Source organism: Rhinoraja longicauda, chromosome 34 (assembly GCF_053455715.1).
Source record: "Rhinoraja longicauda isolate Sanriku21f chromosome 34, sRhiLon1.1, whole genome shotgun sequence".
Taxonomy (NCBI): Eukaryota; Metazoa; Chordata; class Chondrichthyes; order Rajiformes; family Arhynchobatidae; genus Rhinoraja; species Rhinoraja longicauda.
The window spans coordinates 13,266,761-13,285,122 of NC_135986.1; the positions used below are offsets into that span (position 1 = coordinate 13,266,761).

Sequence of the window (18,362 nt, forward strand, 5' to 3'; positions counted from 1 at the left end):
CAAATGCACCATTCCCGCTTTCCTCTAAACACAATAAAGTTCTATTAAATTAATGCCCTGTCATATTGAACACTGTTACCAAAACCAATGGCTTCCTGTGTTTCACCTTCTCTGTGTTCCTCGCAGTTTCCTGTACTTCCTGAAATCTACCCGGTCTCCTGCGCTCTGAACAAAAATAAATGGAGCCGATACCATCGCTCCTCGTTAGTGAAATGTTCCAATTCAAGTAACAATGGAGAAAGTCTCTTTTGGACAACTTTCATTTGATAACAAATTACCATTGCGTGGTGAGGAAAACTACACCGTGCCCAGGCCGAATCAATATTTTATTGACTTAACTGACCAATGAATGGAAGTATCCTAAATGTCCTTATCACCATTTTATCCATGATGGCTGACATTCTGCTTTACTGGCATTAATGATTTATATGCAAATGTCGTTGACAAGAGCTGTGAGTTTGGAAACGACATGAACATAAGGTCGTAAAGTAATAGAGAATCATAGAGCCATGCAGGACTAAAACAGGCCCATCGACTCAATGTTCCCAATGCGAACAAAATACCCGACCCACACCAGTCCCATTTGCCTGCGTTGACCCATAGCTCTATGAACCTTCCCTATCCATGGACTTGTCACATTTTCTATTTAGCGTCGCTATCGCACCAGACTCAACTCCCTCCCCTGGCACCTTGTTCCAAATTTTCATCACAGTCTGCGCGAAAAAGTTCTACTCAGGTTCCTCTTGCATCTTTCTCCTCTCACCTTAAAGGTATTTCTCCTGGATCTTAATTTCCCTACTCTGGGTAAATGACTGTGCATTTACCCTATTTATTTCCCCATGATCTTATACAAATCTATGAGAGCACAACGCACTATTCTTCACTCCAAGGAATAAAGTCCTAGCCTGCCAACGTCTTGCAATAGTTTAGGCTCTCGTCATGGACTCATTCTTGCCAGTCTTCTCTGCATTCTTTCCAGCTTACATCTTTCCTATCGCAGGGTGACTAAAATTGAACATAATACCAAATACGGCCTCACCAGTGTCTTTTACATCTTAAACATAACATCCCAATGTCTATTTGAAAGGCCGATGCACCGAAAGACTTCTTGACCACCGTGTCTACTGCGACGCAACTTTCAAGGAACTGTGTAGCTGCACTTCTAGATGCCTCTGCTCTACAACACTCTCCAAGAGTCTGCCATTCACTGTGAATGTCTGGTCCTGGTTTACATGCTAAAATTCAGCACCTCGCACATACTGTCATTAAACTCTATGATCCGTTACTCAGCCCACTTGCCAAACTTATCAAGGTCCTGCTGTGATATTTGATACGCATCTTCACTGTCTAGCTGTCTAATGTTCCAATAATGCTCCTATATTAGAATCATCAGCAAACTTGGTAGACATGCCTTCTACGAGATCATCCAAATGTTTAATATAAACTGCAAACAGCAATGGTCCCAACACCGATCCGCGAGGCACAGCACCAGTCACAGGCCTCCCGTCTGACATTCAACCTTCCACCATCACCCTCTGTTTTCAGCACTGAAAACAATTCGAACCAGTCGGCTTGCTCTTCATAGATCCCATGAGATCTGACATTCCAGAGCAGCACGCTCAACCTTACGGAAATTATTGGTAGACACAAAATTCTGCAATAACACAGCGGGTCAGACAGCATCTCCAGAGAGAAGGAATGGGTGACCCTTCTTCAGACTCTGATGAAAATTATAGCTCTTCGGTTAATAATAAGAAGCGTCATTTTAGGATTCAGAACGTTGGGTTACATCTGCTCTATTTGATGGACTAATTGCGCATTGAATTCTGATTGGCTGCTTAATTTCTGTTTTATAGGGGGGGGCGCTGTTTGTTGGTATCTTACAAGCACTTGGTGGGCAATCTGCCTCGTCTACGGGCTGTGATACACTGTGAGCGGCCGCCTTAACATATACATGTCGTGATCGGGTTTGGTTCACCTTTGCTTCCTGATAACCACACAATAAGGCACGTCTGGTCTGCTTTTTCCGCTCTCTTTCAGGTCGGTGCGGTGCAAAATTGGACGATGACCATACCGTCAGTCATAGTTAACAGGTAACGTCCTTGGCTGTCACAAAAGAGAAAAGGGAGAGCATGGATTATATTAATGGGTTCCTAGAACATTCGGTACATTTTATGGAACACGGTCTACTATTCAAGCCTCCCATAAACCGAAATTAAACAATGGTTCATGAAAAAATAGAAATGTTACACATGGCGATTTCGTTTTAGTGTCATAGAGTCATACAGTGATACTGATGTTGAAACAGGCCTTTCGGCCCAACTCGCCCATACCGGCCAACAATGTCCCAGCTACACCGGTCCCACTTGCCTGCGCTTGGTCCATATCCCTCCAAACCTGTCCTATCCGCGTACCTGTCTAACTGTTTCTCAATTGATGGGATAGTACCAGCCTCAACTACCTCCTCTGGCCGTTTGTTCCATACACCCACCACCCTTTTTGAGTAATGTCTCAATTACCCTCGTCAACGTTTGCCTGCTTTGCTCTTCACTCTGACGGGGACGTACACATCCGGACCTTTCTTCAGTACACTTTTAAAAACATCCCAATTGGCCGATGTTCCTTTCCACTCTAATAACCTGCTCCAGTCAACTTGAGCGAGACCTTCTCTCATACCCTCAAAGTTGGCCTTAGCCGAGTTGAGCATTTTAACACATGGACCCTCTCCGTCCCTATCCATAATTATTTTAAACCTAATCGAACTGTGGTCACTGGTCCCAAAAGGTTCCTCCACGCACACTTCATTAACTTGCCATTACTAGATCCAGCGTTTCCCTCTCACGTGTTGGGGTCTCCACACACTGCTTAAGAAAACTCTCCTGAACACTTTTGAGGAATTACACCCCATCTGAACCCTTCGCGCGATGATTTTTCCCAGTCTATATTGGAAAAGTTAAAACCCCCTACTACCACAACCTTATTTGACCTGCAGCTGTCTGCAATCTCCCGGCACATTTGTTCTTCGAATTCCCGTTGACTATTCAGGGACTGTATTACACCCCCAACAAACGATCATCCATTTTTTGTTCCTCAGCTCCACCCATATGGTTCTCACAAGACGAACCGTTCGTAATGTCACCTCTGAACACAGCCGTGACTTCCTCCTTAACCAACAATGCAACCCCCGCCCTCTTTTTCCCTCACCCCCGTCTCTTACTATACCCCGGAACATTGAGCTGCCCCTCCCTTAACCAGGTTTCGGTCATGACTACAACGTCCCAGTCGCTCGTACTTATCCATGCCCGAAGCTTATCTGCTTTACTCGTCGGCCCCCTTGCATTAAAATACGTGCAGCTTAAACCAACCCTCCTTCCTCGTTCTCCGCCTTTCCTTGCCTATTCTGCCCACTAACCTTTCCCACACCACCCTCCATCCCAACTGCTAGCCTCTCACGTGCCTCTGTCCTGCACGAGACCCCATCCCCCTGCCAATTTAGTTTAAACCCTCCCGTGTAGCATTAGCAAACATTCCCGCTAGGATGTCTGCCCCCCTCCAGTTTGGGTGCAACCCGTTCCGTTTATACAGGTCAACCCTGGCCAGGAAGATATCCCAATTATCCAGAAATCCTAATCCCTGCCACCTGCACTAACTCCTCAGCCACACATTCATTTCCCTTATCTTCCTTTTCTTACCTTCACCGGCACGAGGTACTGGAAGCAATCCTCAGATCACTGCCCTGCAGGTCCTGCTTTTCATTCTTCCACCCAATTCCGTAAATTCTTGTTGCAGAACCTCCTTCCTCTTCCGACCAATATCCTTTGTGCCAACGTGCATAACAACCTCCGGCTGCTCCCCTCACTCTTGAGGATGTTGTGCAGCCGCTCCGAGCCGTCCTGGACCCTGCTACCAGGGAGGCAACATACCATCCTGGAGTCTCGCCTGCTGCAACAGAATCTCCGATCTGCACCTCTGACGATGGAGTCTCCCACTGCTGTGGCCCTGCCTGACGCCACTCTTCCCGGTTGAGCCTCGGCACCAGGGTTCGAATCACAGCCCTGGCTACCACTCAATCGTGTCAATAGACAATAGACAATAGGTGCAAGAGTAGGCCACTTGGCCCTTCGAGCCAGCACCGCCATTCAATGTGATAATGGCTGATCATTCACAATCAGTACCCCGTTCCTGCCCTCTCCCCATAGACTCTGACTCCGCTATCATTAAGAGCTCTATCTAACTCTCTCTTAAAAGCATCCAGAGAATCGGCCTCCTCTGCCTTCTGAGGCAGAAAATTCAACAGATTTACAACTCTGAGTGAAAAAGTTTTTATTTATCTCCGTTGTAAATGGCCTACCCCTTATTCATAAACTGTGGGCCCTGTTTCTGGACTCCCCCAACATTGGGAACATGTTGCCTATCTCTAGTGTGTCCAATCCCCTAATAATCCGATATGTTTCAATAAGATCCCCTCTCATCCTTCTAAATTCCACTGTATACAAGCCAATTTGCTCCAGTCTTTCAACATACGACCGTCGTATCATCATATCATATCATATATATACAGCCGGAAACAGGCCTTTTCGGCCCACCAAGTCCGTGCCGCCCAGCGATCCCCGTAAATTAACACTATCCTACACCCACTAGGGACAATTTTTACATTTACCCAGCCAATTAACCTCGTGTCGTGTCGTCCGCTCCCAAGAGGGTGTACCTGTTTTCAGTAGGTACAGCCACCGGGGTCTCCTGCACTCCACGTTTCCTCCTCTTTCTCACAGTCACCCACCTTTGCTCTTCCTGTATCCTTGGTGTGACAACCTCGTTGTAGGTCTTGTCCAGAAAACTCGCGTTTTACCCGGATTGCGCTGAGGTCATTCAACTGCGACTCCAGTTCCGCAACATTCATTCAGGAGCTGCACCTGGACACAATGTTTGCAGGTGTCGTTTCCAGAAGCACCAGCATTGCCCCTGACTTCCCACATCCTGCAAGAAATACACGTGCCAACTGGCCTGCGATTTCTTCAGTGGACAAAAAATCTCAAATTTCGAATCAAGTGCAGCCTCCTTCGCCGAAGACTCCTGAGCCAAAGTCTCACACTTTACTCACCAGGACACTTCACCTCAACAATGCCGCTCCGATGCAGATGCACTTCTTTATCTGTTACCCAATCAGTTACATTAGTGCTAATTTGTAAATTACTCGAACCTGGGCCTTCGGCGTTCTTTTTCATTCTCATTTCCCTCTGACTCACCTACTTCCAGACACTGCTCGCTCTCGCTGGTTCTGGTTGCTGCTTCTCCGACCTTCACGGAAAACACTTGAACCGGGCCTTTGGCGCTCTTTTTAAATCTTCTTTCCCTCTGACTCACCTACTTCCAGTCAATACTCGCTCTCGCTGATTCTGGCTGCTGCTTCTTAACGACCTTCACAGAAAAGACGTTTTGTTTTACCTTCAGATACAGTAAACCTTGTAAATAAATTAACCTTTGTTTTTTTTAAAGCGGCCTCTCCAACATCTTGTACAACTATAACACAACATTCCAATTTCTATACTCAATGCCATGCTGATGATGGCCAATGTGCAAGACCAAAGTTGTAATTTGCTTCAGAAACAGAACAATGAATGTGACAGAACAACAAATGAAAATGCAACCGTCAATACAATAATTTTTCAGTAATACTACGTAACTAGGCATAACAATGTAAGCAAAAGAATCTCCAATGTGATCCCACCACCAGTCACATCTTTTCATCTCAACCGCCTTCTGCAAAGATCGCTCCCTCCACGACTCCCAGGTTCATTCATCGGTGGCAGCGCCGGGAACCCGCCCATCGGGTCAATGGTCAGCTGCACTGGGAACCCGCCCGAAGGCTCTTCGACCGGCATAACAGGGAGAGAACTGATGGGAAAATAGGCCAGAAGGAGGTTGAACCAGCGTAATGCCTCCAGCGCCTTCAACGTCAGCTGAAGGAGGCATCCCTCGGGACACAAAGATGTCCAGATCGGCCGACAGGCCTTTGCACTTTAAATATTGGCGCCAAAAATGGCGGCACCCGTATGTACAGTACAGTACAGTACAGAATTTTATTGTGATTCGGTACCGAGGTACCGAACGAAATTACAGCAGTCACAGAACACAACAAAAAAGAAAAGAACACAGGACACACGACCCCAACAGAAACATCCATCACAGTGACTCCAAACACCCCCTCACTGTGATGGATGTGTTACGTATGTGTAATATATTCGAAAAGAATTTCACTCTGCAGTTGCAAATGTGACAAATAAAGCACTATTGAACCTTCCCACCAAACCCACTCTCTCTCTCCTGGCACTTTCCCTTGCAAACACAGTAGACGTAACATCAGCCATTTACGTTTAAATTATTTATTATGGCCATTCTTTTTTTATTAAATTAAATTATGGCCATGTTTAATATTTCTAGTATTTGTTTTTTTTGCATGCATGTGGGTGTGATTTGATATGTAATGGGAAATGTCTACATCAGAGGAGGCGAGCATAGCCACAGAGATTGGGGTCAGTTTAGTCTTGGAGGATAGAGAGAATATAGTTTTTTACCACGACCACACGGTAATGACCACACAGTAATGACCACACAGTCTCTATTGGTTGAAGAAGAAACAGTTGATAAGAGCGGAAAGCTATGAATTGTTCTTTCAATGTAGACACAAAATGCTGGAGTAACTCAGCGGGTCAGGCAGTATCTCAGGAGAGAAGGAATGGGTGATGTTTCGGGTCGAGAACCTTCTTCAGACTGATGTCAGGGGAAGGGGCGAGACACAGGTAGGATGTAGTTGGAGACAGGAACACAGTGGGAGAACTGGGAGGGGAGGGAAAAGAGAGGGACAGGGGAACTATCTCAAGTTAGAGAAGTCAATGTTCACACCGCTGGGGTGTAAACTGCCCAAGCGACATATGAGATGTTGTTCCTCCAATTTGCGCTGGGCCTCACTATGACAATGAAGGAGGCCCATGACAGAAAGTTCAGACTGGGAGTGGGAGGGGGAGTTGAAGTGCTGAGCCACCGGGAGATCAGGTTGGTTAAGGCAGACTGAACAAAGGTGTTGAGCGAAATGATCGCCGAGCCTGCGCTTGGTCTCGCCGATGTAGAGAAGTTGACATCTGGAACAGCGGATACAATAGATGAGGTTGGAGGAGGTGCAGGTGAAACTCTGCCTCACCTGGAAAGACTGCTTGGGTCCTTGGATGGAGTCGAGGGGGGAGGTAAAGGAACAGGTGTTGCATCTCCTGTGGTTGCAGGGGAAAATACCTGGGTAGGGGTTGGTTTGGGTGGGAAGGGACGAGTGGACCAGGGAGCTACGGAGGGAACGGTCTCTGTGGAAAGAAGAAAGGGGAGGAGATGGGAAGATGTGGCCAGTAGTGGGATCCCGTTGGAGGTGACGGAAATGTTGGAGGATAATTTGTTGTATACGACGGCTGATGGGGTGGAAGGTGAGGACAAGGGGGACTCTGTCTTTGTTACGAATGGGGAGAGGGGGAGCAAGAGCGGAGCTGCGGGGTGTAGAAGAGACCCTAATGAGAGCCTCGTCTATAATGGAAGAGGGGATGCCCCGTTTCCTGAAGAATGAGGACATCTCTGCTGCCCGAGTGTGAAACACCTCATCCCGTGCGCAGATGCGGCGTAGACGGAGGAATTGGGAGTAGGCGATAGACTTTTTGCAGTAGACATGATGGGAAGAAGTGTAGTCCAGATAGCTCTGCAAGTCATTTGGGTTGATAGTAGGTGTCAGTCACTAGCATGACTCCTGTGATGGAGATGGTGAGGTCCAGAAACGGGAGGGAGATGTCGGAGATAGTCCAAGTATATTTAAGAGCAGGATAGAAACATAGAAAATAGGTGCAGGGGAAGGCCATTCGGCCCTTCGAGCCTGCACCGCCATTCAATATGCTCATGGCTGAAAATTCAATATGATCAAGGATGGGAATTGGTGGTGAAATCAGTGAGTGAAGTCAGTGAGTTCTGCATGGGTACAAGAGGTAGCACCAACATTTTCGTCATTCTTTAACACGGATTGGATACAAATGATCGCATATTTTATACAACGTGGACGGAAGAGTGGAGAATATGGCCATACTATATAGTCGAGGAAGGAAATGTTGAACTACAGGCATGTTGCCCTTATGTAAATAATCAGCCAAATGTATATAATGCATAATGAAATAATGGAAATCTCAGAAAGGATAATTGGAACAGCGTATATGTGGATCTATGAAAGTGAGACAATTTCCCTGTACTCTTTACACTCTCACCATTCCACTCCTTTCTCTCTCCATTTTTATATTTTTGTTCCGCCCCATCACTGATATTTGTAGCCCCACTCCACTTGGTTCCACCCGCCTGCTGATTCTATCGGACTATCACCCCCATGATCTGCTTCCAACTGTCACCTATACGCATTTGTGTCAATATTTTTGCTTCTCTAAATGGCTCCATCACCCTCAATCACTCCACATCCAGTCATACACCAGTTGTGTCTCACCTCACCTTTCACTTCTGTGGACTGTGGCTATCTTTCCCCCAAAACATTCCGTCCTGATGCAGATCGTGTCCGAAACGTCGACAACACTTTTACGTTGTGGATACTGCTTGACCCGTTTCTGCTGCATAGAAACATAGAAAATAGGTACAGGAGGAGACCATTCGGCCCTTCGAGGCAGCACCGCCGTTCATTGTGATCAAGGCTGATCATCCACAATCAATAACCTGTGCGCAACTTCTCCCCATATCCCTTGATTCCACTAGCCCACAGAGCTCTATGCAACTCTCTTAAATTCATCCAGTGATTTGGCATCCACTGACCCTAGTGAGAGCCTCATCTATAATGGAAGAGGGAACCCCCGTTTCCTAAAGAATGAGGACATCTCTGATGCCCTAGTATGAAACACCTCATGCGGCGTAGATGGAGGAATTGGGAGTAGGGGGATAGAGTTTTTTACAGAAAACAGGGTGGGAAGAATTGTAGTTAAGATAGCTATGAGAGTCAGTAGGTTTGTAATAGCTGTCAGTCACTAGTCTGTCTCCTGTGATGCAGATGGTGAGATCTAGAAACGGTAGGGAGATGTCGGAGATGGTCCAAGTATATTTAAAAACAGGATGGAAATTAGTGGTGACATTTATGAAGTCAGTGAGTTCTGCATGGGTATGCACGACCAATGCAGTAGTCAATGTAGTGGAGGTAGAGTTCGGGGATGGGGCCAGTGTACGCCTGGAACAGGGAATGTTCGACGTACCATACAAAGAGGCAGGCTTAGCTAGGGCCCATGTGAGTGCCCATAGCTACACCTTGGATTTGGAGGAAGTGGGAGGTCAACGGAGAAGTCTTGAGGGTAAGAACCAGCTCAGCTCGGCAGAGGAGAGTAATGGTAGGTGGAGATTGGATGGTTTTGCAGTCGAGGAAGAAACGGAGGGCTTCAAGACCACCCTTGAGGGGGATGGAGGTGTAGAGTGACTGGACATCCATGGTAAAGATGAGGATATGGGGCCTGGAAAATGGAAGTTGTTGTGGGGACGGAGAGCATGTGAGGTGTCTTGGACATAGGTAGGGAGGGATTTGACCAGGGGGAATAGGATGGAGTTGAGGTAGGTGGAAATTAATTCGGTGGGACATGAACAGGCAGAAACAATGGGTCTACCAGGACAGTTCTGTTTGTGGATTTTAGAATTTTACTCTTTTGATTTGTGCTACTTCAATAAAGACCAATTAATTAAGAAACAGCGTTTGGAAGATTCATTTCTGTTATCTCAGAGTGTAGAGTGTGCGTAAGCTATAACTCCACTACATCCCCGTGCAGTAATGGCTATCGAAGTTAGACTTTGAGAAGGTATAGAAACAGCCATTACATCTAAGTAAAAAACTATTCTACAAATGGACAAATAAAATCTGATTCAAAGTGGATGTCTCTGAGCGGCTGCAGAACATTCTGGAGGGGGAGGGTGAACAGCCAGTTGTCGTGGTGCACATTGGCACCAACGATATAGGTAAAAAACGGGATGAGGTCCTCCAAGGTGAATTTAGGGAGCTAGGAGATAAACTTAAAAGTAGGACCTCTAAGGTAATAATCTCTGGATTACTACCAGTGCTGTCGGGGAGGATTTAAACTAATGTGGCAGGGGGATGGGAGCATGAGCAGAGAGACAGAGGGGTGTAAAATGACAGTAGAAGCAATAGGTAGCAAGGTGAAAAGTAAAAGTGGCAGGCAGACAAATCCAGATCAAAAATCAAAAAGGGCCACTTTTCAACATAATTGTATAAGGGGTAAGAGTGTTGTAAAATCAAGCCTGAAGGCTTTGTGTCTCAATGCAAGGAGTATACGTAATAAGGTGGATGAATTAAATGTGGAGATGGTTATTAATGATTATGATATAGTTGGGATTACGGAGACATGGTTCCAGGGTGACCAAGGCTGGGAGCTCAACATCCAGGTATATTCTATATTCAGGCGGGATAGACAGAAAGGAAAAGGAGGTGGGGTAGCGTTGCTGGTTAGAGAGGAGATTAACGCAGTGGAAAGGAAGGACATTAGCTCGGAGGATGTGGAATAGATATGAGTAGACCTGCGAAACACCAAGGCGCAGAAAACACTAGTGGGAGTTGTGTACAGGCCACTTAACAGCAGTAGTGAGGTTGGGGATGGCATCAAACAGGAAATTAGAAATTCGTGCACTAAAAGTGCAGCAGTTATAATGGGTGACTTCAATCTACATATAGATTGGGTGAACCAAATTGGCAGGGGTGCTGAGGAAGAGGATTTCTTGGAATGTTTGCGAGATGGTTTTCAAAACCAACATGTCGAGGAACCAACGAGAGAGCAGGCCATTCTAGACTGGGTACTGAGTAATGAGGAAGGGTTAGTTAGCAGTCTTGTTGTGCGAGGCCCCTTGGGCAAAAGTGACCATAATATGGTTGAGTTCTTCATTAGGATGGAGAGTGACAAAGTCAATTCAGAAACAAGTGTTCTGAACTTAAAGACAGGTAAATTTGAGGGTATGAGACGTGAATTGTCCAAGATAGACTGGCAATTTATACTTAAAGGGTTGACGGTGGACATGCAATGGAAGGCATTTAAAGATTGCATGGATGAACTACAGCAATTGTTCATCCCAGTTTGGCAAAAGAACAAAACAGGAAAGGTAGTGCATCCGTGGCTAACAAGGGAAATCAAGGATAGTATTAAAACAAAAGATGAAGCATATAAATTAGCCAGGAAAAGTATCATACCAGAGGACTGGGAGAAATTCAGAGTCCAGCAGAGGAGGACAAAGGGCTTAATTAGGAAAGGGAAATAGATTATGAGAGAAAACTGGCAGGGAACATAAAAACTGACTGCAAAGGCTTTTATAGATATGTGAAGAGAAAAATCTAGTTAAGACAAATGTAGGTCCCTTGCAGTCGGAAACAGGTGAATTGATCATAGGGAACAAGGACATGGCAGACCAATTGAACAACTACTTTGGTTCTGTCTTCACTAGGGAAGACATAAACAATCTGCCGGAAATAGCAGGGGACCGGGGGTCAAACGAGACGGAGGAACTGAGGGTAATCCAGGTTAGTCGGGAAGTGGTGTTAGGTAAATTAAATGGATTAAAGGCCGATAAATTCCCAGGGCCAGATAGGCTGCATCCCAGAGTGCTTAAGGATGTAGCCTCAGAAATAGTGGATGCATTAGTGATAAGTTTTCAAAACTCTTTAGATTGTGGAGTAGTTCCTGAGGATTGGAGGGTAGCTAATGTAACCCCACTTTAAAAAAAGGGAGGGAGAGAGAAAACGGGGAATTATAGACCAGTTAGCCTAACATCGGTAATGGGGAAAATGCTAGAGTCAGTTATTAAAGATGTGATAGCATCAAATTTGGAAAGTGGTAAAATCATCGGACAAAGTCAGCATGGATTTAAGAAAGGCAAATCATGCCTGACGAATCTTATAAAATTTTCGAGGATGTAACTAGTAGAGTAGATAAGGGAGAACGAGTCGATGTGTTATATCTGGACTTTCAGAAGGCCTTCGACAAGGTCTCACGTAGGAGATTGAGGTACAAACTTAAAGCACACGGTATTGGGGGTTCAGTGTTGAGGTGGATAGAGAATTGGTTGGCGAACAGGAACCAAAGAGTAGGAATAAACGGGTCCTTTTCGGAATGGCAGGCAGTGACTAATGGGGTACCACAAGGCTCAGTGCTGGGACCCCAGTTATTTACAATATATATTAATGATTTGAACGAGGGAATTGAATGCAATATCTCCAAGTTTGCGGATGACACGAAGCTGGGTGGCAGTGTTAGCTGCGAGGAGGATGCTAGGAGGCTGCAGAGTGACTTGGATAGATTAGGAGAGTGGGCAAATGCATGGCAGATGCAGAGGCGCACCCTCAAAAATCATCAGTAAACTTCAATACATTCAAAACTCCGCTGCCCGTCTACTCACCCACACCCCGATCCGTGACCATATCACCCCCGTCCTGTACAAACTCCACTGGCTCCCCATCCCCCAGAGAATCCAGTACAAAATCCTCCTCATAACCTACAAAGCCCTCCATAACCTGGCCCCATCCTACCTGACCGACCTCCTCCACAGGCACACTCCCACCTGCACCCTCCGCTCTGCTGCTGCCAATCTCCTATCCCCCCACATCCGGACCAAACTCAGATCCTGGGGGGACAGGGTTTTCTCCATCGCTGCTCCCACACTATGGAACTCACTACCCCAAACCGTTAGAGACTCCTCCACACTCAACACATTCAAAACATCGCTGAAGTCCCACCTGTTCAGTACTGCCTTCAACCACTGAAGGTCACCTCACCTTCTGTCTCCTTTCTCTGTTCGTTTACTTATTTACTTATTTATCTATTTATTCATTTCCCTATGTTCTCTAAATCTCTGTAAAGCGTCTTTGAGTATATGAAAAGCGCTATATAAATAAAATGCATTGTTATTATTATTAAATATAATGTGGATAAATGTGAGGTTATCCACTTTTGCGGCAAGAACAGGAAAGCAGAGTATTACCTGAATGGTGGCCAATTAGGAAAAGGGGGGATGCAACGTGACCTGGGTGTCATGGTGCACCAGTCATTGAAAGCAAGCGTGCAGGTGCAGCAGGCAGTGAAGAAAGCGAATGGTATGTTAGCATTCATTGCAAGAGGATTTGAGTATAGGAGCAGGGAGGTTCTGCTGCAGTAGTACAGGGCCTTGGTGAGACCGCACCTGGAGTATTGTGTACAGTTTTGGTCTCCTAATCTGAGGAAAGACATTCTAGCCTTAGAGGGAGTGCAGAGAAGGTTCACCAGATTGATCCCTGGGATGGCAGGACTTTCATATGAAGAAAGACTGGATAGACTAGGCATATACTCGCTGGAATTTAGAAGACTGAGGGGGGATCTTATTGAAACATATAAAATTCTTAAGGGGTTGGAGAGGCTAGTTGCGGGAAGATTGTTCCCGATGCTGGGGAAGTCCAGAACCAGGGGTCACAGCTTAAGGATAAGGGGGAAGTCTTTTAGGACCGAGATGAGAAAACATTTCTTCACACAGAGAGAGGTGAGTCTGTGGAATTCTCTGAAACAGAAGGTGGTTGAGGCCAGTTCATTGGCTATATTTAAGAGGGAGTTAGATGTGGCCCTTGTGGCTAAAGGGATCAGGGGGTATGGAGAGAAGGCAGGTACAGGTTTCTGAGCTGGATGATCAGCCATGGTCATATTGAATGGCGGTGCAGGCTCGAAGGGCTGAATGGCCTACTCCTGCACCCATTTTCTATGTTTCTATGTTTCTATGGAACAGAAGAAGAAGCTGAATCTCTGCCAGAGATTAGAGTTTAAATCCTGGAATATGCCGGTTGAAGGCAAATTGACATGGTCTACACTTGGATCATTGGAAGATTGAAGCCTTCATTGACCGGGTACCGTGAGTAGTCACGACTGTTTAGTCGTAATTTGAAGCAAAAAAAAATTTAAACTTTAAAGCCTGTGGGAAAATTCTGCAGAGGTACTGTTTCATACAAGAAGCTTGTTTATGCTACATGATGATAACCAAACTAAACTCGCAGAGTACGACCTTGAAAATAACGATGTTGTGAACTTCTACAAGATAAGGGGAGGAAAAGGCATCCGTGGCTGACAAGGGAAGTCGAGGACAGCATAAAAATAAAAGAGAAGAAATACAACAAAGCAAAGAAAAATGGCAAGCCAGAGAATTGGGACTCTTTTAAAGAGCAACAGAAGATGACTAAGAAGGCAATATGGGGAGAAATGATGAGGTACGAGGGTAAACTAGCCAATAATATAAAGGAGGATAGTAAAAGCTTTTTCAGGTATGTAAAGAGGAAAAAAATAGTCAAGGCAAATGTGGGTCCCTGGAAGACAGAAGTGGGGGAATTTATTATGGGGAACAAGGAAATGGCAGACAAGTTGAACCGGTACTTTGGATCTGTCTTCACTAAGGAAGATACAAGCAATCTCCCAGACGATCTATTGGCCAGAGATCCTAGGGTGACGGAGGAACTGAAGGAAATCCACATTAGGCAGGAAATGGTGTTGGGTAGACTGATGGGACTGAAGGCTGTTAAATCCCCAGGGCCTGATGGTCTGCATCCCAGAGTACTTAAGGAGGTGGCGCTAGAAATTGTGGATGCATTGGTGATCATGTTCCAATGTTCATTAGATTCAGGATCAGTTCCTGTGGATTGACGGGTAGCTAATGTTGTCCCAGTTTTTAAGAAAGGAGGGAGAGAGAAAACGGGAAATTATAGAGCAGTTAGTCTGACATCAGTGGTGGGGAGATGCTAGAGTCAATTATAAAAGACGAAATTGCGTAGCATTTGGATAGTAGTAACAGGATTGTTCCGAGTCAGCATGGATTTACGAATGGGAAATCATGCTTGACTAATCTTCTGGAATACTTTGAGGGTGTAACTAGGAAAATTGACAGGGGAGAGCCAGTGGATGTGGTGTACCTTGACTTTCAGAAAGCCTTTGACAAGGTTCCACATAGGAGATTAGTTGGCAAAATTAGAGCACATGGTATTGGAGGTAGGGTACTGACATGGATAGAAAATTGGTTGACAGACAGAAAGCAAAGAGTGGGGATAAATGGGTCCCTTTCAGAATGGCAGGCAGTAACTAGTGGGGTACCGCAAGGCTCGGTGCTGGGACCGCAGCTATTTACAATATACATTAATGACTTGGATGAAGGGATTAAAAGTACCATTAGCAAATTTGCAGATGATACAAGGCTGGGTGGCAGTGTGAACTGTGAGGAAGATGCTATGAGGTTGCAGGGTGACTTGGACAGGTTGTGTGAGTGGGCGGGTGCATGGCAGATGCAGTTTAATGTGGATAAGTGAGGTTATCCACTTTGGTGGTAATAATAGGAAGGCAGAGTATTATCTGAATGGTGTCAAGTTAGGAAAAGTGGACGTACAACGAGATCTGGGTGTCCTAGTGCATCATTCACTGAAAGGAAGCATGCAGGTACGGCAGGCAGTGAAGAAAGCCAATGGAATGTTGGCCTTCTTAACAAGAGGAGTCGAGTATAGGAGCAAAGAGGTCCTTCTGCAGTTGTACATGGCCCTAGTGTGACCGCACCTGGAGTACTGTGTGCAGTTTTGGTCTCCAAATTTGAGGAAGGATATTTTTGCTATTGAGGGCGTGCAGCGTAGGTTTACTAGGTTAATTCCCGGAATGGCGGGACTGTCATATGTTGAAAGACTGGAGCGACTAGGCTTGTATACACTGGAATTTAGAAGGATGAGAGGAGATCTTATCGAAACGTATAAGATTGTTAAGGGGTTGGACACGTTAGAGGCAGGAAACATGTTCCCAATGTTGGGGGAGTCCAGAACAAGGGGCCACAGTTTAAGAATAAGGGGTAGACCATTTAGAACTGAGATGAGGAAAAACTTTTTCAGTCAGAGAGTTGTGAATCTGTGGAATTCTCTGCCTCAGAAGGCAGTGGAGGCCAATTCTCTGAATGCATTCGAGAGCTAGATAGAGTTCTTAAGGATAGTGGAGTCAGGGGTATGGGGAGAAGGCACGAATGGGGTACTGAATGAGAATGATCAGCCATGATCACATTGAATGGCGGTGCTGGCTCGAAGGGCAGTATAAGGCGTACTCAGCTAGCGATTGGTTACCATAGATACTGGCAAGAAGACTTTAACAACCTTGAAAATAATGATTTGTTTTGAAGAAATGCCCATTCTGTTTTGAATTCTTCTGGTATTTATGGAACACAGCGATCAGCACCCATTCAGCATGGATCTTTTGGCAGGTAAGTATGAAGAACCACCACAGGAGGGAGATGCGGAGTAAGAATCACGAAGATATGAGAAGAGAAGCATCACGTTCAGCCAGAAGGGAGCAGCAGCCGACCTGGAAAGATGCCAGAAGGATAGAGACAATTTGTGGAACCAGGCTATCAAGTTAATTGAAATCCAGAAGAAACTGATGGAATCAGATGAGAATGCAAATAGAGTACAATCTAATCTGGATCAATTACGCGACCTTGGCCATGGGGTTGGATAAAAACAACACTCAATACCGTGTTTACAACTACCAAAGGTGCAACTCGAATGGCACACTCAGTGGTTCCAAGAGAGGGTCGAATTTTTCAATGGTTTCATGGCAGATGTGGAGAAGAAGTTGTCTGAAACCATAGTTCAAACATTGCATTCTACAGTAGAAGGTGCGAAGCAACAAGGTGTTGAAGTGGAAGAAGAAATTACACCTCAGGATAGTGTCCCGATAGTGTCAACGCAAAGATGAATATTATTATGAATAAGTTTATTGACCAAGTACGCATATACAAGGAATGTACCTTGGTGCTCCGCTCACAAATGACAACACAAACATACAGTTAACAATTAAGAATAAAGCATAACACATCAAAACAATAAGGATACACCATTACGGTCTAAACATGTGGGTGAAAATAAACCCGAGCAAAAAAGAGACTACAAGAGATCAAGATATCAATCTGGTTCTGTAGCCAGTTCAACTACAAGGGTCTCTGCTCAAATGGAAGTCAAAGCTGAGATGGCTGCTCTTTCGCTAGAAGCTGCCGCCTTGGAGGGAAAAAATGAGATTGAGGCACAAGAAGAAGAGCTGAAGAGGGAGATTGGGGTATAAGAAGACCAGCTGAAGAGAGAGGCTGCGGAACGATTTGATCAGCTGAAATAGACAAGCAGAACAGCTGAAGAGAGAGGCTGGGGAACGAGATAAACAGCTAAAATGACAAGCAGAAAAGCTGAAGAGAGAGGCTGAGAAACAAGCAGAACAGCTGAAGGGGGAGGCTGTGGAACGAAATCGACAGTTGAGGAAGGAGAAGAAATGGGTGGAAATAGCCACGAAGTTGGCAGCTGCCGGAGCATGGAGGGACATACTGGAAGGCCAAAGATCAAAATGCGACTCGAGAGTATCTCAGAAGAAGAGTTCCTTAGTCTAAGCTGGAAACAGCAGCTAAAATCAATCCCCAGACAGAGCAAGTCTGGTCTCGTGACACAGAACTGGCACTGAGTAAGTGGATGAGCGACAAAACTTCACCAAAGCAACCGGGTGCTAGACTGAAGCAACCAACCCAGTATTCTTCTCAGAGGTCTGTTCATCATCTACCTGCACCCAGTCAGAGACAAACAACTGGGCATGGGACTTGTGACAAAATTTACTCAGATCAATCTGCACCAAGCCAGGGATCTCACAGTGAATTCTATGAAATGAGAATCAGCGAGCTCCTACCTCAACAAAATCTCCCTTCCACCTTTCACCCAATGGAAATTCCTAAATATGTTGGTGACCCTTTGCAGTATGAAACTTTCATAATAGTGTTTAAAGAAGTTGAAATGAAAAATAATAGTCACAGAGTTTGCTTACAATTTCTGGAGCAATACACAGGCGGATATTCTAATGAGCTTGTTAAAAGTTGTCGACATTTGCCTGCAGATGAGGCTATCAAACGGCAAGAGAGTTGCTCAAAGAGCATTTTGAGTCAATAATTTAAATAGAGACAACCGTGGATTTGTGCAGCCTGCAATACGCTGTGGTCTACTACTGACATATTTGATGGATACATTTATTTATCAGTCTCATTGAAATGAATACGCAGGTCCGGATACACACAGTAGCTCAGCTGGCGAGAATGTTTATCCCGAATGACCCTTGCCCTGGACATGCGCAGTTGTAATAAAGAACTCGCTTATTGTGAATGCAGCACTGTTCAGTTCCTAGCAACTTAATTTCAAATTAATTTAAATCACCTCCGTAAACCATTAAGTCTGAAACTGCGGTGTGAATTTACAGACCAGATGCCAAATCTCACGGAATTCAGCTCTGCCTGAG

The 18,362-nt window shown here is 45.4% G+C and overlaps 1 protein-coding gene across 1 annotated transcript in view; it reads right to left on the bottom strand.

Moving 5' to 3' along the window:
- Positions 1-1,203: 1,203 nt before the first annotated feature.
- Positions 1,204-18,362, bottom strand: part of LOC144609579 (uncharacterized) — a 23,156-nt gene continuing 5,997 nt past the window's right edge. Inside the window, exons 5-7 of the mRNA XM_078428084.1 lie at positions 8,524-8,639; positions 5,365-5,418; positions 1,204-2,106 (exon numbers count right to left, since the gene is read on the bottom strand). Coding sequence (XP_078284210.1) covers positions 2,037-2,106; positions 5,365-5,418; positions 8,524-8,639 — 240 coding nt within the window. The 3' untranslated portion in view covers positions 1,204-2,036. The remainder of the gene's footprint in view (positions 2,107-5,364; positions 5,419-8,523; positions 8,640-18,362) is intronic.